This window comes from Rhinatrema bivittatum, chromosome 2, assembly GCF_901001135.1.
Source record: "Rhinatrema bivittatum chromosome 2, aRhiBiv1.1, whole genome shotgun sequence".
NCBI classification, from domain to species: Eukaryota; Metazoa; Chordata; class Amphibia; order Gymnophiona; family Rhinatrematidae; genus Rhinatrema; species Rhinatrema bivittatum.
In genome coordinates, this window is record NC_042616.1 from 56,119,505 (window position 1) to 56,146,300 (window position 26,796).

Sequence of the window (26,796 nt, forward strand, 5' to 3'; positions counted from 1 at the left end):
AAGAACCACCACCAGAGGATACAGTGAAAGCATAAGAGAGGCAAGGAAAAAACTAGGAAAGAGCATTCATAGAGCAAAAATGTCAAGTCTCAGCTTAAAACAGTCACTGTGGTATTAGAGTAGTGCTAGGTTTATTGGGAAAGGTAGGCATTTTAAAAACATGCATATAATGAATTATTGTATAAAAGTAAAAAGATAACTTTGAGGTATATAGCCTGAATGGTGATGAGTGCATTTTCCCCAAGCGAGGCTATAAGAATGAGCATGCCCTTTTATATTCCATTCCAGCATTCATATAATTGAACGCCGTGCTCTTCCAGAGTTCTTCAATGGAAAAAATAAGTCCAAGACCCCAGAAATGTAAGTAAAATGCATAGATTAAAGCTGGGGGTCCCAAATCTGCTCCTTGAGGACTGCAGCTAAGACAGATTTTCAGGATTTCTCCAATGAATATGCATGAAATCTGTTTGCTTAAATGGATGCAGCACCTACGGATATCGCTGATGCGTATTCATTGTAGAAATCCTGAAAACCAGAATGGTTTGCAGACCTTGGGTTGGATTAGGGTCCTGTGGATTACAGTAGAAACTGTCTCCTTCAGTAGCCTAAAGCTGTATGTATATTTTTTTGTCTAGAATGATTTTGTGTGTATTTAAAAGGGAGTAGATATATTTTAATCAAGACATTTCATCTTCTCCCTTGAATCATGTTACAGGAACTCCTCTTTAGATCAGAAATAGGAGGGTCCAGGTTTTTAGCAATGAGTGGTTATTTTATCTAAATTACAAAGGTTGGACAGATAAGAACTTTCAAGACCTTCTCAACTTTTTTCTTTTTTGCCATTTTTGCAAGTTTTCATCCATTCTCTTGGTCAATCTGATTTTGTATTATCTTAGACTTTTTAGCATCCTTATAGTGGATAACATAATTGGTATATAATATAGTTCATTGTATACACAGGACACCTTTTTACAATATATAATATATGATGTTAGAGCAGAGCACTATTTAACCCCTCTGCTGGTATCTCGGACTTTGGTATCTCAAAACTTGCTTCTGTAATGCAGTATTAAACTGGCATCAGATCTGTTGTGGTGCAGTACCAGAGCTACCAGTGTCCTTCCTGCTTTCCTAAAGAAACAAAAGGACTCATTTGGAACATTGTTGAATGAGGGGATTTCCCTTCTTTTCCATTTTCCAAAAGAAAACAACCACTGATGATAGTCTGGGGATAAGTGATCTGTTCTCCTCCCTGCCCTTCCCAATTGGAAACTGCTACCATTTTCTGAACATAAGTGCTAGGATGAGGGATACTTTTCAGTAAATTACAGCAAAACATGTGGTCTGCCTTTATCCCCAAATGTATTGTAAAATAGCTTAAGCTTGTGGAGAGAGTCCCTAAATTGTTTTGATGTAGTATTTGTCATGCAAACCAAGTAACAACAGTACTTTGTAGTTGAATACTTAATCTGCATAAAGGCAGCTTCCTCTATGGTGGATCTCTTAACACTATTTGAGACACCAAGTCTGCTTGAAAGCTTCAAATCTATTAAGGAACAGTGATGCAATTTACTCAGTTGTGTAAACTGAACCCTAAAAAAAAGATTGCTTAATCAGTGGTCACATAGACTCTCTAATAATTAGTTGGATCAAGCAGATCAATAATTTTGTCAAGTGCTATATAAATAAAAAAAAAACAAAACCTCCTTGGGCTGGCCCAGTGATTTGGGTGGCAAGTGTTGACCATTGCCATGTGAAAGATTTCCTGGTTTGATCCCCAAGTGGTCATCTGGAGTTGCTATGAAGGCAGCCTTACCTGCTGTCAATGGGGGAGGGAGTCATAGACATCGTTTAAGGATGGTGATACCTGGTGGCTGGATTTAGAGCTCTCGGTTGCAGCATTTCAGAAGGAGCCCTGATGAATGGTGTCCAAGCCTGGGACTCTCACTGCACTGATCAGACTAGCTGTTTTGAGGACAGGGGGGATCACATAATACAGAAAAATCACTGGGTTGTTGTGAATGCAGGTTCATAGCGCTGAATCTTAGCCCTGGTTATGACTGAGCTGGAAGTATAAAGGAACAGAAGGAAACTAAGGGGCCAAAATAATACATCCTCTATACCATTGTTAAGACAAATTTATCAAGAATGTACTGTGTAGTATTTTAAAAGTTTATTTGACCAGTAGTATTATACCTCCTATATTGGCTATACCTTTTTTTATTATGATCATTGTCCAAACATGAATATTAACCCACCTGTGCAAAAATATAGAGCCCTAAACATCTTTTTATGATGATTTTTAAATTTTTGGCAAGGTGCAAAATTTCTGGTAATGGAAAATTAGAAGCTCTCAAAGTCCAAGCCCAACCCTTTCTGGTGTGAAGACCATGCAGAAGTGGAGAGGTTGGGGGAGGAGAGGTTATGAGGGCTGGAGGAGTGAAGAGAGCTAATAGACAAGTAAATAAAAATCAAAATGAGAGAAGTTTAGGAAACATTTTTCCCCCTTGACTCTTAAAATATTTTGGCTGGCATCCAAGTTTTTCTAATTATTTTTCTACCCCAGATTTTAGGCAGATAAGCTCCTCTGACTTATACTTGAAACAGTGTTAACTAATTACTTCATATGTTGGATCTGATTGCATACAACAACACTTCTAAAGATTTAAAAGTAAAATTGATTTTTACAGGTTGGATATCAGTTTGCCATACAGACTTCTGAAACATGATGGTGCATTGTAGGTACACTTTTCTTTTAATGCCAGGACTTATAATGCCATGTACTGGGTGTAAACTAAGTGGGGAGTCTTGTATACTCATCTGCCTAATATGGTAGATTACAAAGAAGGAAGATTATAAAATTTGACCTGGATAAGAAGGGATATCTTACAAATGGTCATGCTTCTGACATCTCCTTGGCAGTGTGGACAGAAATAACTGGGCAGGCTGGATGGGACGATGGGTCTTTTTCTGTCATCATCAGGCTAGTGGATGATTGACATTTAAGCACACTTTTTTTGAAAATTATATTACTTTAGAATTATTCCAGGTTTACCTCTGTTATTTGTTTTCTTAGTTGTCTTGGCCTTGTTTGACAGGTTCTTGTAAAATCCTTCTTTAGCATTGTGGCGTTATCTTAACACAAAGCCTCATTTATTTTTGGTTGTCTCTTGTCTGTCTATCCTGACTAGATAAAGCTGCAAGGAGTAGGAACTGTTCTTCATGTCTCTCTGTACAGCACTATGTACATCTGGTGCATCACTCCAAACATGCTTCTAATTCTGCTGTGTGGTGTAACAGAAGTACATTATTGTAACTGTAATTATCCGAGGACAAGCAGGATGATAGTCCTCACATATGGGTGACGTCACTGGACGGAGCCCTATCACGGAAAACTTTGTCAAAGTTTCTAGAAACTTTTGACTGACACACTGAGCCCACTGAGCATGCCCAGCATGCCATGATCCCTCGAGCCACAGGGGTTTCCCTTCAGTCTTCGTTTTTCCACGCTGCAGTTAGCATTGCGCTGAAGGAGCCCTGTGTGAGTTTTCTCACACAAAGTAAGTAGAGAAAAAGTTTTAAAAAATTTCTAAATTTACCCCTTCATAGGGGTCCTCCCTTTCTCCACCGACCGGTGAGTACTTGTTTTTTTCCCGGTTGATTCCGGTTAAGCAGATTTTTTTTCTGTCAGAAGGTCGTCGACTGCTGTCCGGCCTTCACAATGGCAACGGGTTTTAAAAATGCCTGAACTGCCCTTGCACTATGTCTATCACCGACCCACATGTCGAGTGTGTGCTGTACTTGGGCGAATCTCATAACGTCTTCTCCTGTCCACAATGCGTCGAAATGACAGCCAAGGGCAGGCGAGACCGTCAAGAGAAGATGGAACATCTCTTCCATATTCAACTAATGCCATCAAGGTCGACATCGACTCAGTCGTCTCTGGCTGAAGTGGCCAAAAAGTTAGTCATCCGAAAACGTCGTCCTGACCGCTCCGGTGACCAATTATCCCCGACTCCATTTATTTAATTTATTTATTTAATTTATTTAAAATTTTTATATACTGACATTCATCAATGATATCATATCGGTTCACAGTGTAACACAAACAGGCGCCTGGGGTGGTGCTTTACATCGAACAAAAGTAACAAGTTAACAAGAGAGAGATTTAGGGGGGGGGGGGGGAGATATAAGGGGAATATGGCATTAATGCCATATTCCCCTTATATCATATTAATATTATATCATATTAATTAATTAATTAATTAATTTTACAGATGACCATCCCGGTCATCTGTAAAATCTACATCGGGGCTTGAGAAAAAGGGCACTGAATATTGTGAGAAGCATCGCCATCGTCATCGACAGACATAGACGCCCGATGTCGCATCGATTCCAGGAACTCCGTCGATGCCAGAAGAACCATTGCCGAAAAGGTCTCAAGTGGAAGGGCCATCGATACCCTCGATGCCTCTCACTACAGGGCGATCCCCACTGGGACTGTGGAAGGGCTGGTTCTGCCTTCTCTGCTACCCCCTATAGCTGCTCTGACCTCACCAGCTATACAGGAGTTACTGGACAGTTTTATCTACCAGGCAGTCAGACGCTCTCAGAGACCTTCAACCATCGGGGCTGATGCCTTCACTGACACCATCTCAGCCACCGATGCCGGTGCCACTACCGATGACCTTTCAGTCTTCGCACCAATACTCTCAAGGCTCGATACCCTCATCAGTGCTCTCCCGATGCAACCCTTCCCAATGACACCGAAAATACCGATTCCTGTTGATGAAGACGCCTCCAGACCGTCTCCGATGCCCGAACCCGTACCAGGACCGTCTGGAATTTCTTGGCTGAGAATTCCGGTGTCTCCATCGATGCAACCGCAGAAGCCATCGATGCCATTGATGCCTTTGTTCATACCTCACACTACTTCTCCACGACGTCCTTCATCAGACACCTGGGATGAGGGAGACACAGATTCTTCATCGGAAGATATAATGTCTGGGCCATCCCCACCTGAAGAAAGAAGGAAGTCACCACCAGAGGACCTTTCCTTCTCAAATTTTGTAAAGGAGATGGCTGATACCATTCCTTTCCAGCTAGTGGCAGAAGAGGACACAAGGCAAAAGACCCTGGAGGTTTTACAATTTGTTGATCCTCCTAAGGAAGTTTTAGCAATACCGGTCCATGAAGCATAGGCTGTGGGAACATCCCTGTTCAATCCCACCAGTGAACAAGATTGGATGCCACCTACCTAGTACAACATACCGGGTTACCAAAAGTCCCAACTTCTACACCAGTCTGCTGTGGTAGAATCTGCCCAGAAAAAGGCAGAGGATCCGTCAACACTCCTCTACACCTCCTGGCAAGGAACAAAAGTTTTTAGATACTCTTGGCAGGAAGGTTTTCCAAGGTTCAGTGCTTGTCTTCAGGATTGCATCATATCAATTATATATGACTCAATATCAATGCAACCTATGGAAGCAGATGCAACAGCTCTCTGAGTCCTTACCTCAGCAATATCAAGACTCGGTGAATAACATCATACACAAGGGTCTAGAAGTAGGCAAGCATGAAATCCGTGCAGCCTATGATAGTTTTGAAACCTCGTCCAGGATGGCTGCAACGGGAATTAGTGCCCGTAGGTGGGCCTGGCTGAAAGCCTCTGACCTCAGGCCTAAGGTTCAGGAAATGTTAGCAGATTTGCCTTGTGCTGGTGACAACCTTTTTGGGGGAAAGATTCAAGATGCAGTGGCGCAGCTAAAAGAACATTCTGAAACTCTGCTCCAACTCTCTGCTGTTCCAACAGAAACGCCCTCTTCTGCACGCAGAACAGTGAGAAAGGGCACCAGAAAACCCTATTACAGACCATGGAGGAATTATCCACCAGCACCCCATGGTAGGGCATCCAGACCAGCACAGAGAAGTCAACCTAGGCAACCAAGAGCTTCTAGGCCTCAACCTCCGCCTCAGATAGGCCCAGCATCAGGATTTTGAGAACCTGCCAGAGGACAGCAGCCACTCCATCAACCCGATCCCAAATCTACCAGTGGGAGGTTGGGTCTCTTTCTTTCAACCCAATTGGTCAAACATCACAACAGATCAATGGGTACTATCCATTATAACACAAGGTTACAAACTGGATTTTCTCACAGTACCAAAAATCTCTCCACCAATGTCTTTTTGGCTTCACAAAGATCATATCACTCTCCTGCAAACAGAATTATCCACCTTTCTGAGAGCCAGGGCCGTGGAACCAGTTCCCCAACCTCAGCAGGGCAGAGGATTCTACTCCCGCTATTTCCTCATTCCAAAGAAAACAGGAGGCCTTCGACCCATCTTAGACCTCCGAAATCTCAACAAATTTCTACGGAAAAAAAAATCAGAATGGTCTCCTTAGGCACCATGCTTCCCCATCTTCAAGCAGGAGATTGGCTCTGTTCTTTGGATCTGCAAGACGCTTATGCTCACATTCCAATATTCCCTCCTCATCGCAAGTTTCTGCGCTTCCTGGTGGGACATCAGCATTTCCAATACTGGGTTCTACCATTCGAACTTGCCTCAGCACCCCGAGTATTCACAAAGTGCCTAGCGGTGGTAGCAGCCCATTTGCACAAGGAAAGTATACATGTCTTTCCTTACCTGGATGACTGGCTCATCAAAAGCCAGTCAAAACAAGGAGCTCTCAACTCTCTCAGGCTCACAATCAATCTGCTCCACTCGTTGGGATTCCTAATCAATTATCAAAGATCCCACCTATACCATCTCGCCTACTGCAGTTCATCGGAGCAGAGTTGAACACCACAATATCAAGAGCCTTCCTCCCAAAGGACTGCGCAGACACTCTCCACATTAGTGAAATCTCTGCACACAAAGAAACATGCGACAGCCCATCAGTTTCTAACTCTGCTCGGCCACATGGTGTCAGGAGAAGAGTGACAAACTCCTAGCACGGCAGGATATTCTACAGGTCCCCGTTAAGCAGAGGTCCAAAGATACCAAGGGGAAACAGCAGGGGGCGTGGAGACACCCTGTGTGGACTACAGTTCCCAGAATCCCAGAGCAGCAGGGGAAGGCTCCTAACCAGAAGGAGGCTGAGGTGAAGGCCGAGGGTAATCTGGAGGAATTAGAGGCAGCTGAGAGCATGCTGTGGGAAGCAGAGGGTGTGTCCAGGAGTGAGGAAGAAAGCTCAGAGAGCAGTAGCATGGAGAGTGAGGAGGAGATGGACTGGGAGCTGCCGTCTGAGGATTCATCTGCGTCTGACATGGAGACGGAGTGAGTGTGTCCTGCAGCATTGGTGTTACTTGATTTCACTACACACTTACAAGGAGGACAAGGTTGATTACCGCAAGAGATAGAGGTGAGACTGGACGGGGAGCACAACTATAGGGGAGAAGGGGTGAGTTGATGCTGGATCCCCACGCTGGGTAGTCAGTGCAAGGTTAGAAGCCTGACTACAGACATTTCAGTTTCAGTGCAGAGGCAATAGTGAATTGCAATTTCTGCACAATCTTAGGAAAGAAAAAAAAAAGACCTGGATTTTTGATAAACTATTATATGTTTGTTTGTGAATCCTTCCTCAGTGGAGGAGGGGGAAGAACTGATAATTGCATCTCGGTGAGAGCTCAGGAAAAATACCTGACTGGAAGTGGGCCAGTCAGAGCCAGAATGGGAAACCTCATTCAAAAGGTTGACTCCTAAACTGTTTTAAAGAATTGCCAGAGCGTCTGAATTTGCAGCAGAGCCCAGCCGTTTCAGCCTTGCTGCGATGCCTAGAGGGATGACAGCCCTGTGAGAGAAGGAACTACATCTCGCTGGTGAGAACTCCAGAGGTGCCCGCGACATAAAATGGTGGCAGCAGTGGGATCCTGAAGTTCGCTTGCCACAGAAGATTGGATGTGAAAGTGCACCTAAATGCTTGATGAAACTGTTTTAAGGTAAAGGTGCACAGGGAGCACTAAAGCGGCGGGATTGAGAAAAAAAAAAAAATAAAAAAAAAAAGGGTGCTGTTTAAAAGGAATATCCGGTAAGAGGCCAAACCCCTCCAGTGGGCACGGCAAAACCGGAGTTACCGAATTACAAAGGGGAAGGGTTGTTGTGTGATACAACCGCACTTGGGTTCCTTTTTGTGTTTCCTTTCTTTACAGACATGGCATCAGAGGAGATCCTAACCTGGCTGGCAAGCCAAATGCAAAAGCAGCAAGAAGGCATGCAGCAGATGCTTCATCAATTCATGGACCTTCAGCAGCAGCAACAGAGACCCTTATTGCAGTTATTGGAGGAGCAACAGAAAGCTTTGCAACTTCTAAAGGGACAGGCTACTATGGAAGCCACAGGTACCACAGACAGGGGAGTGCATCCGGCAGGACAAAGCCGGCCTGACTGGGGTCAGAAACTGCATTTGGAAAAGATGGGACCTGGGGACGATCCGGAGGCCTTCTTAGTAACTTTTGAAAGGGTAGCTAGCGTGGCCTGTTGGCCCAGGGAACAATGGACAGCGCGTCTAGCACCTTGTTTAACCGGTGAAGCCCAAGCTGCTTATAGAGCCCTGACTCCGGAACAGGCATTGAACTATACAGCAGTTAAAGCAGCTATCTTAGATAGATTAGGTATAACGCAAGACTCCTATAGACGGCGTTTTAGGGAAACTTGCCTAAAGCCTAATGAGCGCCCTAGGGCCGTAGCCCAAAGGCTAAAAGATTTAGCTCATCGCTGGTTAGAACCCGAGGGCAAATCGGTTTCTAAGATAATAGAAATGGTGGTACTAGAACAATATATTGAGGCGCTACCCTTGCCAATGAGAACCTGGGTGGTGCGGCAAGGGGCTGGAGGGTTGGAAAGGGCCATTATAAATACGGAAAGGTATCTGGAATCCGAATCTACGATAAAAGCTTCAGCCCATAAAGGGAGGGTAGAGGAGCACAAAGAAGCTAAAACCTCAGGTAATGGGGGACAAGAAGGTTTAGGTGTTCCTCGAATTAACACTGCTGGAGTTAGGCGGGAGGGGCCTCCCTATAAGGAGAAAGGAAAAGGGCCAGTAAGGAGTAGTATGGCCGGACCCCGGAGATGTTATCATTGTGGGGCTGTAGGGCATTACCGTAGTGAATGTCCGCATTATACAGCGGCCTACACTTACCCTCCCCAAGCCGAAAAGGAGGGGAATGGCTCTACCAGCAATCCCTATTTACAGAGGGTGAAAGTGAACGGACATGAGGTTCAGGCATTACTAGATACAGGTACCAACCAGTCTTTGATCTCTGACCACACCGCGCAGGAAATAGGGTTATATGACACCCAAGAGCAGGGAAATTACGTAACTGTTAGATGTGTACATGGGCATGCGATCCGACACCCTGTCCAGAAGGTATGGATCCAATGTCGGGGTTACGAGGACTTCATAGAAGTAGCTATGGTGAAAGGGCTACCAGTGCAACTCATTCTGGGGAGAGAATGGAGGCGCCTTAGAGAATTAATGGAGGATAGGCACACTTTTGTAACCACGCGAGCCCAAGAGCAAGCATCTTTAACCAGAGGTCAGACTTTGGGGGAGGTGTTTCCATTTGAAGGAGAGGAGGTAATAGCACCTCCAGGGAAGGATCGCAAATCCTCGGCACAGCGGAAGAAAGCCCAGCAGCACTTTAATGAGCTGCTAGAGGAAGGGGCAGAGGGGGTGGCAGCACCAAACTTGTTAAGGGAAATATTATTACAAGTTCCAAATTTGAGGGAAGAACAAAGGAGGGATCCTTCATTGAAAATAGCTTGGGAAAAGGCTAAAGTGGATAGCTCGAATGTGGCTAATAATGATCAAAGTATTTATCCTTATTTTGTTATACAACAAGGTTTATTATACCGAGTGGAGGAAGGGCTAACCCAAGAAGAACCTCACCATCAATTACTGATACCTAGCAGTTGCCAGGTTAGGGTTTTGGCGTTAGCTCATGAGCATCCCCTAGCGGGCCATTTAGGGGTTCATAGTACATTAGCTCGTGTTAAAAGACGTTTTTTTTGGCCAGGGATATATGCGGCAGTCAAGAAATTTTGTAGGTCATGTGCGGACTGTCAATTGGTTGCGCCCCGAGGGCCTCCAAAAGCGCCGTTAGTACCCTTACCTGTTGTGCAAGAACCGATGGATCGAATAGCGATGGATATTATCGGTCCCTTGGAAAAGAGCAAGCGAGGTCACCAATATATACTAGTAGTAATTGATTATGCTACTAGATTCCCCTGGGCAATCCCCCTACGGTCTACGGGAGCCAAAGTAATAGGACAGGAGTTAATTAAAATTTTCTGCCAATTCGGGTTCCCCAGAGCAGTGCTAACGGATAGAGGGTCTAACTTCAGGTCCCGGGAGTTGGCCAGAATGTGGAAGCAGTTCGGCATTAAACATTTGCTTACGGCTGCTTACCATCCGCAAACAGACGGGTTGGTGGAAAGATACAATCAAACCCTGAAGGCTATGCTCCGGAGCTGTTTGAAACAAGACTCTAGTGACTGGGACCAGTTGGTGCCGTTTTTATTATTTGCTACTAGGGAAGTGCCCCAAGCCTCTACAGGATTTTCCCCTTTCGAACTGACCTTTGGGCGTCAGCCACGAGGTTTATTGGATGTTCTCAGTGAACAATGGAGGGGGAAGGAACCGGAGCAGCAAGATATCGTAAGTTACATGCAAAACCTAAAACAACATGCTGAAACATCGCTTAGTATGGCTAAAGAAAATTTAAGAAAAGCCCAGGATAAACAGAGAACCTATTATGATAAGGAAGCCCGAGAAAGGGAATTTAGGGAAGGTGATTGGGTATTAATTCTGGTTCCTACTTCCCCAAACAGATTAGTGGCTAAGTGGAAGAGGTTTAGGAGCTGTATTATCCCAGCTCGAAGGGGGGGAAGAACACCCAGTTCTGTATTTAAGCCGGAAATTACACCCCCATGAAGAGAATTATGCTACAATAGAAAAAGAATGTTTAGCTGTGAAATGGGCTGTGGACTCTCTAAAATATTACTTGGGCGGTAGACAGTTTGTTCTTGTTACCGACCATGCCCCCTTGAAGTGGTTACACCAAATGAAAGATTCTAATGCCCGGTTAACCCGATGGTATTTAGCCCTACAGGCCTATGCATTTGAAGTGCGCCATAGAGCGGGCAAAGAGCATATAAATGCAGATTTCTTATCTCGCTTGGAGGAGAACACTGCAACTCCCAATCCTCGGAGTTCCAGCGTTTTCAAAAGGGGGGGGATATGTCAGGAGAAGAGTGACAAACTCCTAGCACGGCAGGATATTCTACAGGTCCCCGTTAAGCAGAGGTCCAAAGATACCAAGGGGAAACAGCAGGGGGCGTGGAGACACCCTGTGTGGACTACAGTTCCCAGAATCCCAGAGCGGCAGGGGAAGGCTCCTAACCAGAAGGAGGCTGAGGTGAAGGCCGAGGGTAATCTGGAGGAATTAGAGGCAGCTGAGAGCATGCTGTGGGAAGCAGAGGGTGTGTCCAGGAGTGAGGAAGAAAGCTCAGAGAGCAGTAGCATGGAGAGTGAGGAGGAGATGGACTGGGAGCTGCCATCTGAGGATTCATCTGCGTCTGACATGGAGACGGAGTGAGTGTGTCCTGCAGCATTGGTGTTACCTGATTTCACTACACACTTACAAGGAGGACAAGGTTGATTACCGCAAGAGATAGAGGTGAGACTGGACGGGGAGCACAACTATAGGGGAGAAGGGGTGAGTTGATGCTGGATCCCCACGCTGGGTAGTCAGTGCAAGGTTAGAAGCCTGACTACAGACATTTCAGTTTCAGTGCAGAGGCAATAGTGAATTGCAATTTCTGCACAATCTTAGGAAAGAAAAAAAAAGACCTGGATTTTTGATAAACTATTATATGTTTGTTTGTGAATCCTTCCTCAGTGGAGGAGGGGGAAGAACTGATAATTGCATCTCGGTGAGAGCTCAGGAAAAATACCTGACTGGAAGTGGGCCAGTCAGAGCCAGAATGGGAAACCTCATTCAAAAGGTTGACTCCTAAACTGTTTTAAAGAATTGCCAGAGCGTCTGAATTTGCAGCAGAGCCCAGCCGTTTCAGCCTTGCTGCGATGCCTAGAGGGATGACAGCCCTGTGAGAGAAGGAACTACATCTCGCTGGTGAGAACTCCAGAGGTGCCCGCGACAATGGCCATGTCCATGTCACTCCTATGGCCAGATTAGTCTTGAGAATAACCCAATAGACATTAAGATCACAGTGGATACAAGCCATTCAACCACTGTTGTCTCCAATTCAAATAACCCACCAACTACGTTCATCTCTCCTCTGGTGGGCGAACATGCGCACAGGCCTATCCTTCCAACAACCAGTTCCGCAAGTAACTTTAACTACAGATGCATCCACCTTAGGTTGGGGAGCTCACATAGACAATCTCCAGACTCAAGGTACTTGGACAAAACTCGAAGCAACATTTCAAATCAATTTCCTGGAACTTCAAGCCATACGTTATGCTCTATATGCATTCAAGGACTGCCTTTCACAAAAGATTGTTCTCATACAAACAGACAACACTGTAGCAATGTGATACCTGAACAAACAAGGAGGCACAGGCTCGAATCTCCTCTGCCAAGAAGCCGCACAGATTTGGGATTGTGCCCTGACACACTCCATGTTTCTTCGGGCCACGTAGCAGGCATACACAACGTAGTTGCAGATCGCTTCAGTCGTCCGTCCATCCCCACGAATGGTCCCTGGATCATTTCGTGATGACCAGAATATTCCAACGCTGGGGCCAACCAACCATAGATCTCTTTGCATCCGAACTGAATCGCAAAGTGGACAGATTCTGCTCCCTATACAAGCAGACCAACAAGTTTGTCAGGGACGCCTTTGCTCGCCCCTGGAATTCAGGCCTTCTATACGCTTATCTCCCGATTCCGCTGATAACCAAAACTCTAGTGAAGCTACAACAGGACAAAGGGTTAATGATACTCATAGCCCCCTATTGGCCTCGACAAGTGTGGTTTCCCATACTTCTCGACCTCTCGATCATAGAACCAATTCGCCTGGGCACAGCTCCCACTCTCATAACTCAGGATCAGGGCGAGTTGCGCCATCCCAACCTTCAATCCCTAGCTCTAACAGCCTGGATGTTGAAAGCTTGATCCCGCAGCCACTCAATCTTTCAACTAATGTGTCTCAACTGCTTGTGGCTTCACGTAAACCTTCCACACGAAAAACCTATCGTTCTAAGTGGAAAAGATTCACCACATGGTGCATGCAGAAAAGTATTCACCCCTTTTCCTGCCCCACATCATCTGTATTAGACTATCTTTGGCACCTTTCAGACTTTGGTCTGAAAGGTGCCAAATGTACCCTTACATCAGTAAGGGTACATTTAAGTGCTATCTCAGCTTACCATAATACAGTAGGGGATGCACCGATATCAGCGCAACCCCTTGTCAGTAGGCTTATGAGAGGTTTAATTCACCTTAAACCTCCATTACAGCCACCAGTCACAGAATGGGACTTTAATGTAGTACTAACAAGACTCATACGTTCTCCCTTTGAACCCATGGATTCCTGCGATGTTAAATTTCTCACATGGAAGGTTCTCTTCCTAGTGGCTATTACATCTGCTAGAAGGGTTAGTGAGTTACAAGCACTTTAGAAATTGCCATGCTGGGTCAGACCTCAAGCCCAGCATCCTGTTACCGACACATACTCACCCTGTACCAGGTTCCTACATGACCGAGTGGTCCTCCGTGCTCACCCAAAATTTCTTCCCAAGGTAGTTACGGAATTCCACTTGAATCTGTCCATAGTCTTGCCCACATTCTTCCCAAGACCTTACTCTCACCAAGGTGAGAGGGTTTTGCACACCTTAGACTGTAAACGTGCACTTGCATATTACCTAGACCGCACTGCAGTCCATATGAAATCCACTCAACTCTGTTTCTTTTATTAAAAACAAACTGGGTAAAGCAGTGGGCAAACAAACTCTCTCTAACTGGCTTGCAGATTGTATAGAGTTCTGCTATGACAAAGCAGGCCTTCTCTCCAGGGACGAATAAAGGCGCACTCAGTAAGAGCAGTGCCAAACTCAGTAGCACACTATCGTTCAGTACCAACAGCTGACATATGTAAAGCTGCAACATGGACTTCTCTTCACACCTTTGCAGCTCATTATTGTTTGGACAAGGAAGAACGACAATATTCAGCCTAAGGATAATCTGTCTTAAAGAACTTGGTTCCAGCGTAATCCCAACTCCTTCCACATCCAACCTGCTGTGATTTCAGACTGCCTCATTTTGTCCAACAGTTCACCAGTTGTTGTGCCCGTAGCACAAATTGTTTGCTGTTGGTCCAATACAAGAATGACTCAGCCTATAGCTTGCTAATCACCCATATGTGAGGACTAGCATCCTGCTTGTCCTGGGATACAGCAAAATTGCTTACCTGTAATAGGTGTTATCCCAGGACAGCAGGATGTAGTCCTCACGGAAGCCACCCGCCACCCCGCGGAGTTGGGTCTGATATGTTTTATTATTTTATTTTTGCTAACACTTATTGCTACACACGAGACTGAAGGGAGACCCCTGTGGCTCGAGGGATCATGGCATGCTGGGCATGCTCAGTGGGCTCAGTGTGCCAGTCAAAAGTTTCTAGAAACTTTGACAGAATGTTTTCCATGATAGGGCTTCGTCCAGTGACGTCACGCATAAGTAAGGACTACATCCTGCTGTCCTGGGATAACATCTATTACAGGTAAGCAATTGTGCTTTCTCAGAGGGCAATCAGGATAGCAGTCCTCACACACGGTTGATATAAGATTCAAGAGCCTTCAGCATGCTCTGTTAAGCATGTTCAGCATTCGTCACCTTTCTGCCTCCCAGCAGAGCACCTCAATCTCCCTCCCCCCCATGGAACAGAATGGTAGCAGCATAGTTATCCACAGAGCCTGTAAGATAATGGTTCTTTGCTCTCTCCATTTTTTTTTTTTTTGTTAAGCAGGTCCCTGTGAGTTTGTTGTTTTTCCTTATCCATTAGGGTAGTTTGTATTTATTTTATATTTTCCACCTTTTTCAAGGTTTCTCTCTGTTGGCCACATGGCCAGCCTAGTGCATTGTGCAGTCTAGCAGAGATTTCTCTCTTCTCAATAAAGAAATGCTCCACCTGCAGCTCCACCTGTATCCTCCTTCAAATCTGTTTTTTCATGCTTTGTCGGTGCCTCATGGGGTTTGTAGCCTGCAGTCCGTGTGTGGTCCGAGTAGGCCTTTAGTCCTGGGGGCTTGCCTGCGTTACCATCCAGATAGGAGTTCATGAAGTTTCGTCCAACCGCTGGGGCATGACCAGTGGATCAAACAGTGAAAGAATCCAGTCCTGGAATGTTCCATGGGGAGGAAAGCTCATCCTCCCTATGCACCTGGGAAACTCTCTCTATGGGCCAAAGTTAATCTTCACCTCTGATGACCTGGATGACATAGCCTCCCCTCCTGCTTGTCAGCTTGCTCTGGCAGTGCAGCCTCCTTGGAAGAGAGGGTGAGCATGAGCCTGGGCATTCAGCTCTGCTTCTGCACTATTGGCGCCAAGCCAATAGTGCAGAAATCAGTTGCCCGTGCACATCCATGCCAAAGCACCAGTGATCAGATGCAGGGCACATAGCCCAGGAGCTCCCTGAGCACTGTCGATGCCATTGAGTGCTGTCTAGCATCAACACTGTCAAATGTCATGGGCGGCATTTGATCATCATCAACACCAACTGGTGCTGTCAACGCTGATGCGTGCCAAGGGTATGTCAGTCATCTTGGATGTTTCAGGCACAGAGTGTACCATTCACGCTGTCGACTACATGTAGCACAGTCTACATCAGATGCTGTTAATGTCATTGGCCTTTGATACCATAGGCGCCTCAGGCACTGGGAACACCATCGTCACAGTCTAGTGCCATCTGCACATCCACCAGCACCATCTACGCTGTTGAATGCGGAGGGCGCCTTCAACATGGGCACTGTGAACAAGCATTTTTGGCATTGATGTGAGTGCTGCAAGATGCTACCAAGGCAATCTGCATGTGAATGCCTGGGCGCCATGGACATCTGTGTCACCACAGGCACTATTGACACCATTGATGATCTGATGGGCACCTGGTGTGCCGTAGATGCCAGTTTACCGGTCCGATCATCATCCATGGTAAGCGCCATATACGACATCGACAGCACGAAGTGCCGATTATGCACATGCCGGGATCTGCCTTGAAGTTGGGCTGCCTCGGCCAAGCGCATCAGTGCAGAGGCTACTGTTTGCCATCAGTGCCTCAGGCGCCATCTAGTGTCCTAGTCTCTTGCACTATGGAGTGCTGTGCGGCACCAATGGGATTGGCGCCACTGCACACTTCATGATGGTTAGCTCCTTCACAGTGCACCACTGCAGGTACTGGCAGCTCTGTTGCCAGTCCATGGCATGGGCATTGGCTGCTATGCTAGCACAGACTCTGGGCAGGTGCTGCAGTGTCTAGCATTTATACATTATGGTGGCACATAAGAACATGCCATACTGGATCAGACCAAGGGTCCATCAAGCCCAGCATCCTATCTCCAACAGTGGCCAATCCAGGCCGTAAGAACCTGGCAAGTACCCAAAAACTGTCAATTCTATGTTACTGTTGCTAGTAATAGCAGTGGCTATTTTCTAAGTCAACTTAATTAATAGCAGGTAATGGACTTCTCCTCCAAGAACTTATCCAGTCCTTTTTTAAACACAGCTACACAAACTGCACTAACCACATCCTCTGGCAATAAATTCCAGAGTTTAATTATGCGTTGAGTGAAAAAGAACTTTCTCCGATTAGTTTTAAATGTGCCCCATGCTTACTTCATGGAGTGCCCCCTAGTCTTTCTATTATCCGAAAGAGTAAATAACCGATACATGTTTACCCATTCTAGACCTCTCATGATTTTAAACACCTCTATCATATCCCCCCTCAGCCGTCTCTTCTCCAAGCTGAAAAGTCCTAACCTCTTTAGTCTTTCCTCATAGGGGAGCTGTTCCATTCCCTTTATCATTTTGGTTGCCCTTCTCTGTACCTTCTCCAATGCAACTATAATTTTTTTGAAATGTGGCGACCAGAATTGTACACAGTATTCAAGGTGCGGTCTCACCATGGAGCGATACAGAGGCATTATGACATTTTCCGTTTTATTCACCATTCCCTTTCTAATGATTTCCAACGTTCTGTTTGCTTTTTTGACTGCCACAGCACACTGAACCGATGATTTCAATGTGTTATCCACTATGATGCCTAGAACTCTTTCTTGGGTGGTAGCACCTAATATGGAACCTAACATTGTGTTAACTATAGCATGGCTAATTTTTCCCTATATGCATCACCTTACACTTATCCACATTAAATTTCATCTGCCGTTTCGATGCCCAATTTTCCAGTCTCACAAGGTCTTCCTGCAATTTATCACAATCTGCTTGTGATTTAACTACTCTGAACAATTTTGTATCATCTGCAAATTTGATTACCTCACTCATCGTATTTCTTTCCAGATCATTTATAAATATATTGAAAAGTAAGGGTCCCAATACAGATCCCTGAGGCATTCCACTACCCACTCCCATCCACTGAGAAAATTGTCCATTTAATCCTACTCTCTGTTTCCTGTCTTTTAGCCAGTTTGTAATGCACGAAAGGACATTTGCAATGGTATGGTATGTGCCCTGCAGTCACAGGTTTAGCATAGAGGCACCATTGTTACTGATTGCCCTCTGGTGTGTGTGTGTATCATCTTGTGACAGAAGGCATCACAGGAACTGATGCACTGGTATGTCTCTGGCTTTTCAGGTGACAATGCTTTCTTATTCACTTTGTTAGGATACTTTTCCCATGGGGAGGGTGGGTGGAGACAGGCTTTTAACGAGCCCTCCCCCTATTAACTTGTACTTTGGATCCCCTTCACGCGAAAGCCTCCAGGGCACATACCATTGCAAGTTTGTTGCTCTGGCAGGAGCTATGCCACTTGATGATACAGCCCTTAATTCACATTAATCAGAGCAGTTCTTCGCAGGAACCCTAGGGGGAGCTGGGGAAAAGGAGCAGCAGGGTTCTTTCCCTTTCGCTGATGTCCATGAGCTTGATTGTCATGGTGTCTGTAGTGTTCAATTATGTAGTCACTAGCGACTTGCTGTGTTGCCAATAGAACCTCATAGGTTGGTGACTGTGCCTCCCACTCATACAGAGTAGGATATTCCAGGATCAGGAATACCCAGGTAAAGTTGCAATCTTCATTCCCCTTGAGGATAGGCAGTATGGCTATTGGCTTTTGAAAGGCAACCTTAATAGGTTCCCTCTCGGTGCCTTGTTTACTATTTAAGGAAGAGATTGTTTGCACTCTCCCTTTTCCGCGTGGGCTTTGTCTCTGAGTGACTGCTTTCTTCCTCGGCTGTGCTCTGTATCCTGCTGGATCTGGGAGCCTGTCAGGGAGCAGCACTCACTCTACTGCTTTGCTCTACTGCACAGCGGTGATGCCTCCTGGCATGCGGGAAGCTGTCCTGGACTTGAGTTCCCTGCAGTGTTGGTATTGGATTTCCTCTCAAGGGACTCCACTTCCCATCAGAGGATAAACGTTTCTCCCGTGTGGGAGAGTTACCTCTTCTGAAACCTGCTGGGTAGAACATGCGTGTTTTCACTGTAGCAGACAAAATATTCCACCTGCTCATAGACCTCTTTGCGTCGATTCACAACCTCAAAGTAGACAATTTCTACTCTCTACACCGCAGCCACAAGACACCACCATGGGATGCCTTTGTCCACTCGTGGCGAACGGGTCTTATATATGCCTACCCCCCCCCTTCCACTCATCAGCAAGACTCTCTTGAAGTTGCGGCAGGACCGAGGCATAATGATCCTCATAGCCCCTCACTGGCTGCTGACGCGACCTCTCAATCAGACAACCAATTTGCCTGGGCACAGATCCAACTCTGATAACACAGAACAACGGGTTGTTGCGTCATCCGAACCTCCACTCCCTGTCTCTGACAGCATGGATGTTGAAAAGTTGATACTACAATCCCTAAACCTTTCAGACATTGTGTCCCAGGTACTCGTAGCTTCACGAAAGCCTTCTACTAGGAAATCTTATCGTTCCAAATGGAAAAGATTTTCTTTATGGTGCACGACAAAGGAAATAGATCCTTTTTCCTGCCGCACACCAAACTTCCTGGACTGTCTCTGGCACCTTTCGGAGTCTGGTCTACAAACTTCCTCCATCCGAGTGCATATCAGCGCCATAGCCGCTTACCACAAAGGCATAGGAGATGCTCCGATCTCGGCGCAACCCCTTGTAGGGCGCTTTATGAGATGCTTACTCCAACTGAAGCCTCCACTGCGTCCTCTGGTTCCGGCTTGGGACCTCAATGTGGTACTAGCACGGCTCATGCGACCTCCATTTGAGCCTCTACACTCCTGCGAGCTACGGCATCTCACTTGGAATGTGCTCTTCCTACTTGCTTTTAACATCTGCCTGCAGAGTAAGTGAACTACAGGCGCTGGTAACTTACCCACCTTACACAAAATTTCTTCATAATCGTGTGGTGCTATGCACTCACCCAAAATTTCTACCAAAAGTAGTATCTGATTTCCACTTAAATCAATCCATAATACTACCCACATTTTTTCCAAAAACCCATTCACACCCAGGTGAACGGGCTCTGCATTCCTTGGATTGTAAACATGCACTAGCTTTTTATTTGGAACGCACTGCAGCCTATAGGAAGTCCACCCAACTGTTTGTCTCCTTCGATAAAACCAATGTATGTACTTACTAAGCGCACAATTCAATTAAAGCCGGGTGCACGGGCTATGCATGTACCTTGCTGTGGCCTGCGAACACTCCGTAAATCTCTGCGCATAAAATTTTAAGCACGAGCCGATTGAATAAGCAGCTACCATCGCCAGTGGCTCCAGCAGCAAAGAACCATAAGCGCCTTTCTCTGTGTGCTGCTTGTCCTATTAGGGCTGCACAGTCTGACTTAGATTCTTGCTTATGTCAGCACTATGAGGAAGCCCAGGAAGAGCTGGCCTCTCCAGACTTGCTAAGCCCGACTCCTCCCATTCAGAGGATGGGCCAACCACAGCCTAAACTGGAAGTACCCTGGATCTGAGTAATCACGGAACTGGGTCATCCATGGGAGAGGGAAATTCAGCAGCACCTACCCCAGTACCTCCTGAGCTGTGCGTGGACCAGGCTGCCTTCTCTTAGGTGGAATTTTTTTCAAGGCCTTCAAGCCTTTGTACAAGCACAATCTGCTACCTCACTTGCCCTGTGTGGACAGAACCTCAGCCAGTAACTCTCTCAGGCCTATCTGCAGACCTCGAGGCATGCCTTGCCTCACCAAGGGTATTCCTGGCAGGGACCTGGATGGCACGGACAAAGAGGAAGATACAGATTCCTTGGAAGATGGAGAAATTCCCCTGGTTTAGAAATGTATCGGATCATGCTATGATTTTTCCGTAGAGACGAATTGCCGGCCCTGGTTTCCCAGACTCTGAAGATGCTGGGATTTCCTGGGGTGGACTCTGTCAGAACCAAAGAAGAATACCATCCTTATTTCCCTAAGGAAAGCCTCTTGTTACTTTCCAGTGCTAGAAGCCATCCAGCAGTTGATTGACCTGGAATGGGATGCTCCAGAAGCAAGTTTTTAAAGATGGATAAGCGTTAGAAGCTCTATACCCACTAGATCCAGCAGTGAGAGAAGGTTTGCGTTTCCCTAAAGTGAATGCGAAAAACTATCCCAGAGGAGGGAGGACCTGCCTTAAAAATGCGCACGATAGATGGATGGAGTCCATCCTTAAACAGACCTTTGATGCCATATCAATGGTCTTACAGATTGCTTCTTGTTGTGCCCTGATAGCTCGTTCGTGCCCACTCCTCTCTCGGGAAGTGGATGACTCGGGGCGAATTTCAGAGCGGTTATGGAACCCAACGCCACCATTTTAGCTGATGTGGACTCTGTCCTAGAGGAGTGGCCTTGGTGATGATGGTGGCTAGAAGACAGTTATGGCTGTGGAAATGCTCAGCAGATGTAACCTCCAAGGCAAATCTTATAAAGATGCCATTTAAAAGATCACATCTCTTTGGAAGTGAATTGTAAAAGCTGGCCAGTAAATAAGACAAATTTCCAATTCCCTGGCTATCAGAAGATAAGAAAAAGCAGTTACAGCACACCTTGCCTATGAGGGGTCAATCCAAGGGCTCCCAACGCTTTCGCCCCTACAGAAACACGTCATTTCAGAGGTCTCGGTCCTTTCAGAGCTGATAGTCCAAGAGAGGGGCAAGCGTGGGTTCAGATTCGTCCCGAACCCCCCAATGAAATTTTGCTGACCCACTCTCGGAACGAGGAGATAGGGGGTCGATTGCCTCTCTTCTTCCAACAGTGGGTCGAAATCACTTCGGACAAATGGGTACTGGAGGTCAAACGAGAAGGATATGCGCTGCAATTTCACAGCACTCCTCCGGACATATTCATGATATCTCCTTGCCACTCCCAGCACAAGAAGCAGGCAGTGGAGACTACCCTGTTAAACTCCTCAGAATGAGGCCTATAATTCCAGTACCTACGCCCCAAGAATATATGGGGCGTTATTCCATCTATTTCATTGTATCCAAGAAGGGAAGGTTCCTTTCACCCCATCCTGGCCCTCAAGAGCTTCAACTGACATCTACAAGTGATTCATTTCTGCATTGAAACCCTAAGCTCCGTGTTAATGGCTATACAATCGGGAGAGTTCTTAACCACCCCGTACCTATCCGAGGCTACCTACATATTCCAGTCCATCAAGAACATCGTTTCCTATGCTTTGCTGTACTGGGTTGCCATTATTAGTTTTGAGCGCTGCCCTTTGGCCTGGCCACCACTCCCAGAAGATTTTCCAAGATTATGGTGGTTGTAGCAGCAGCGTTGAGAAAAGAGGAAATCCTGGTGCACCCTTACTTGGGTAACTAGCTGATCCAGGAACTCGATCTGGTCATAAACCCGGGACAAAAGCAGTCTCAAACCCTCCCAGTCCTAGGAGTCCAATTTGACACCAAGCAGGGTAAGGTCTTCCTGCCGACCACGTGGGTCCCAAATGTGTAGGTTGATGAGCACAAAATGCCAGATGGTGTGGAGATATCTTCAAGTCCTTGGTTTGATGGCGGCAACCCTGGAAGTAGTGCCGTGGGCGAGGACACACTTGTGACCACTTCAAAGCCTCCCTGCTGTCACGTTGGAACCTGCAATCTCAAGACTACTTTATTCACCTCCACTTACCGATGGAAGAATGTTCTCTGCTCCAGTGTTGGCTGCAGGAAGCTCACCTGGGCAGGGCTGTACTCCTGTCCTCTCTGAACTGGCTGGTCCTCAGGACAGACATGAGCCTCCGGGGAGGGGGAGCTCACTGTCAGGAACTGACGGCCCAGGGACATTGGACTAAAGAAGAGGCCCTCTGGAACATAAACTGCCTGGAAGCCTGGGCAGTCAGATTGGCATGTCTATAATTCAGCCACATACTCCAGGGTCAAGCGGTCCATGTAATGTCGGACAACACAATGACGGTAGCCTACATCAACCACCAGGGTGGAACCGAAAGCCGGCAAGTGTCACAGGAGATAGACCTCCTTATGGAATGGGAGAAAAAAATATCTACAGATGATCTCTGCCTCCCACATTGCAGGAAAAGACAACATCAGAGCAGACTTTCTAAGCAGGGAGAGTCTGGACCCTGGAGAGTGGGTGTTGTCGGCCAAGGCCTTTCAACTGCTAGTAGATCGCTGGGGTTTCCCTTCCATTGACCTGCTGGCTGTATCTCACAATGCGAAGGTTCCCCGATTCTTCAGTCGCAGAAGAGATCAGTGGTCCCTGGAGATTGATGCGCTCGTTCAGACCTGGCCGGAAGAGGAGTTGCTATAAGCCATCCCTTCATGGCCCCTGCGGGTCATTCACAGAATCGAGCACCACAGGGGATTAGTCCTAATGGTAGCTCCAGATTGGCCCAGGCATTTGTGGTATGGGACATGTGGAGACTTCTAGTGGAGACCCCCTTGTGCCTCCTACTGCACAGGAACCTGCTACAGCTGGGACCAGTCCTTCACGAGGATCTGACTCTGTTCTTTCTTAAGGTCCGGCCCTTGAGAGGGCTCGCCTGAAGAAGCCGAGGATATTCCGCGGAAGTAATTACCACCTTACTCTGTGCGCGGATGTTCTGTATGTACCTAGCTTATGTGCGGGTCTGGAGAGTATTTGAGGCCTGGTATGAGGAACGTGGTGTTTCTCCTAGTCCAAGCAGGATGATAGTCCTCACAGATGAATGATATCATCAGATGGAACTCGGCACAAACACTTTTGTCAAAGTTTCTAGAACTTTGACTGGCACACTGAGCATGCCACTATCCATGTGTCCACACAGGGTCTCTCTTCAGTCTCTTTTTTCCCCAAGAAGTAACTGCCTTGTGGTTGTGGAGCTACTGTTCTTAGTGTTTTTCTCAAACTTCTTTACCCAGTTTTTCGGCTTGTCAGCGTCAGGTCCCTCGTCTCCATCAGTGTCCCAGTCAGCGGCATGATAGGTCTCTCTTTTTTTTTTTTTTTCCCCCTTCGTTGTGGTTGATTCCTGGTGTGTCGCTCCTTGGTGGCTGCAGGCCATCGACCGCTCGCCTGCTGTTTTTCATGGCATCTTCCGTTTTTCAGTGATGCCCGCAGACCATGTCAATTATTGGTCCACATAAGATTTGTATTCTCTGGGGGCATCGTACGACATCCGCGGGTGTCATTTGTGCTATCAGATTACCCCAAGGGCCGTCCTGCACAGCTGGATAAAATGGAGAAACGTTTTGCGCCCAAAAAGTCTGTTTCATCCACTCTGGCATCAGAGTCATTGACACCTAGGGGATGAGGGGAGCCATTGGATACACGTCCCTTTCCATGTCCCTAGCGGGCCCGTCTAGAGGGAGTGGGACCAGTGATATGCTGTCTCCAATGTTGCACTCCAGGGCATCAGGCTCTTCAGCTTCTTCGGCACCGGCAAAAGACCGGGCCAAGCATCGTGAGAAATCCTACAAGCATAGTCACTGGTTGCTGTCTGTGCATGGCTCTAGAACTGGTGTGACATTGGTGGCTGCTTTGCCGCCAATGTCACACCAGTTCTAGAGCCATGGTGGCTGCTTTGCCGCCACCGAAGCAACCCCGTAGAGAGGGAGGTCTCATCCTCTATCAGACCTGGGAGTCCTAGGCATTCCCCACCGGCGTCCGTGCTGGACACCAAGCTTCCTTAGGGCTCCGAGGAGGCTCCGGTAATGCCTCTTCCTCCTCCTCCGCCATCCGTCCTAATTTTGCTGGACTTTCAGGAGGAGTTGGACCGCAGGGTTCAGATGGCGGTGCTCCAAGCCCTGCGGGATATCGAGCCGCCTCCAGCACCGGCCTCCATGCTGGTGCCAGAATATAGTAACATAGTAATGACGGCAGAAAAAGACCAAAATGGTCCATCTAGTCTGTTTTAAAGGATATTTCAAATCTGATATTTTTCTATGACTGGATAACATATGTAACATTTCTCTGACTTTTTCCTATACTTTGTTTTAGGTCTGTTTTTCTTGTGCATAAGTTATTATATTTTTTTACATGTTTTTTTTTGGGGTTTTTTTTAGAGGAATTTAGCTGCTTATATACAGGCTGACGAGTAGAGGACTAATCTTAAAGATAAGATACACAGAGACAAAGTTAAACCTGGAATGGGTTTATTTTCCAGCTTGCTAAGCACAGAAAATGACAAAAGATATATTAATAGAATATCAACTAGAAGATAATTCTGGCACATTAGAACATATTACTGTGCAACAGTATTCCTTAGTATACATAGTTTCCCTATTGGCACACACAGCATAGCTAATAAAATCCATTACTATTTACACACTAATCACACCACTCTCTTCCTACTAAGTATCACAGGTGCTGCAGCCTCGGATTTTCACTAGTGCTTCTCCCTCTCACAGCCCTGACTCCCCCTGATAACATGAAGGAGGAAGGGAGGAGAGAGAGACTCATATGGTATCATTGGACCATGCCAACAAGAACAGACCATCCTTATTGCCACAGGCAAGATTCCAGCAGAACTCTGCTTTCAATGCAATAAGCTTATCACAACTACTCTTGAGAGCCTGCAGGAGGAAGAACCAGGAATCCAAAAGACAAGCACAAAATTGGTCACTCGTGCTTTATCCAAGATTTAAAAATTGTACAGTCCAGCAAACAGACAAAACAACCATGCCATTCCACAGTAATCTCTCAAGCACACATTCATACTGGATTTCCCAAACCTCTAACACTATTACTGATCTGACAAACTTTATATTTATATTTCAACAGAATCTTCTAAGGGGTTTTAACCTTGAGGTTCATGTCACTATTACTAATCTGAGATCTCCTTCCTAGCACCATGGAGGTAAAATGTTCGCTAGACTGAGCACTGCTCAGGGAACCACCAGCTCTGTGTGCCTGGGATATGCCTAGGCTCACCCAATCTAACCTAATCAATATACCAAGATAAACTCTCACCAGATGACCCCGCAGCAGAACCCCCAAGCCTTGGATATTGTGTTTTAACCCAAAAAACCTTATACTTGCACTAAATCTATTAGGAAAGTCTGCCTAGTATCCCAGGGGTAAAATCTAAAATGCCTAAAATCTAAAAGTCAGATTTGTTTCTCTGTGGTTGCTCTCTGCTGTCTCTCTGAAAAACTCCCAAATTATGTGCATTTTCTTAGGTGTGGAAAGGGAGAGAATAGAGGTTTCTGTATTAAGAAATGGAAAATCCCTTATTTACCAACCAAATGGACCTCCCTTCTGCAGCCTTCTCACACAGAGCACCAAAACTGTAAGGGGTGCTACTAAACACTGAATACAAACAGCTAATAAGAAAAAATACATGTTTAGTTTTATTATAAGATATCTTATAAGGAGCAGTGTAAATTACCAAACAATGTGGAATAAACTCCAACTCAGAGCTCCCAAGCCATTACACTCAGTAAAATGTTAGTTTGTGTGCATATTTTCTAAATGGTTGGCATTAGTATTTTATCTCATAAGTTAATAAGACAATAAGACTGCATTCTTGAAAGTCATATGGGGCCCAATATTCAAAGCATGCTCAGTGCTATTTGGCTGGATAAGTGGGACTTGTGCAGCTAAATAGCGTCCGCTGTATATGTGTCTACGATCAGTGGCTGCTGCTTAGCTGTATAAATCCCTTATGTGGCTAAAAGTTAAATGCACAAAAAGTAGATTTGTACTAGGTGGAGCGGAGGTAGAGCAAGTTAGCTGTATAACTTTAATGGCTAACTGCTAATATTCGGAGTTAGCCACATAAGTTTTCATTTAAGTTTAGATGCCCCATTGATCAGGTCTGAACTTAGCCGGGTAGACTTATCCAGCTAAGTGCGTGCATATACTCAAATATTCAGCGGCTTTGCTGGCTGCTGAATATACATCGTAAGTTAGCTGGATTAGTCATATCCGTGTAAGTTTACCCCCCACCCCCATGGGCTAGGCCCTGCTTCACGCCCAGGGGACACACCACGTGGCAGGCCGCGGTGGCACCATTTTGCACGCAGTTTTGTGCATCGTCACCATTGCCCCCCATAGTCTGTTGGTACATGTGGTGCAAGTCGGCTCTGCGCACATGCTGTGCGCCTAACTTCGCACATACATGCACGCATACGTTTGTGCTTAGAGGTGCTTATACTTACGCGCATCAGGACAGATCTGTGTGTGCTTGAATCCAGACTC

The 26,796-nt window shown here is 46.2% G+C and overlaps 1 protein-coding gene across 3 annotated transcripts in view; it reads left to right on the top strand.

The window, feature by feature from the left end:
- Positions 1-26,796, top strand: part of SMARCC1 (SWI/SNF related, matrix associated, actin dependent regulator of chromatin subfamily c member 1) — a 557,827-nt gene that overhangs the window by 250,689 nt on the left and 280,342 nt on the right. For 2 of the 3 annotated variants that reach the window (XM_029588188.1, XM_029588187.1), the window contains exons 15-16: positions 289-360; positions 2,691-2,738. In XM_029588188.1, coding sequence (XP_029444048.1) covers positions 289-360; positions 2,691-2,738 — 120 coding nt within the window. The remainder of the gene's footprint in view (positions 1-288; positions 361-2,690; positions 2,739-26,796) is intronic. The other variant, XM_029588189.1, reaches the window with a different exon arrangement.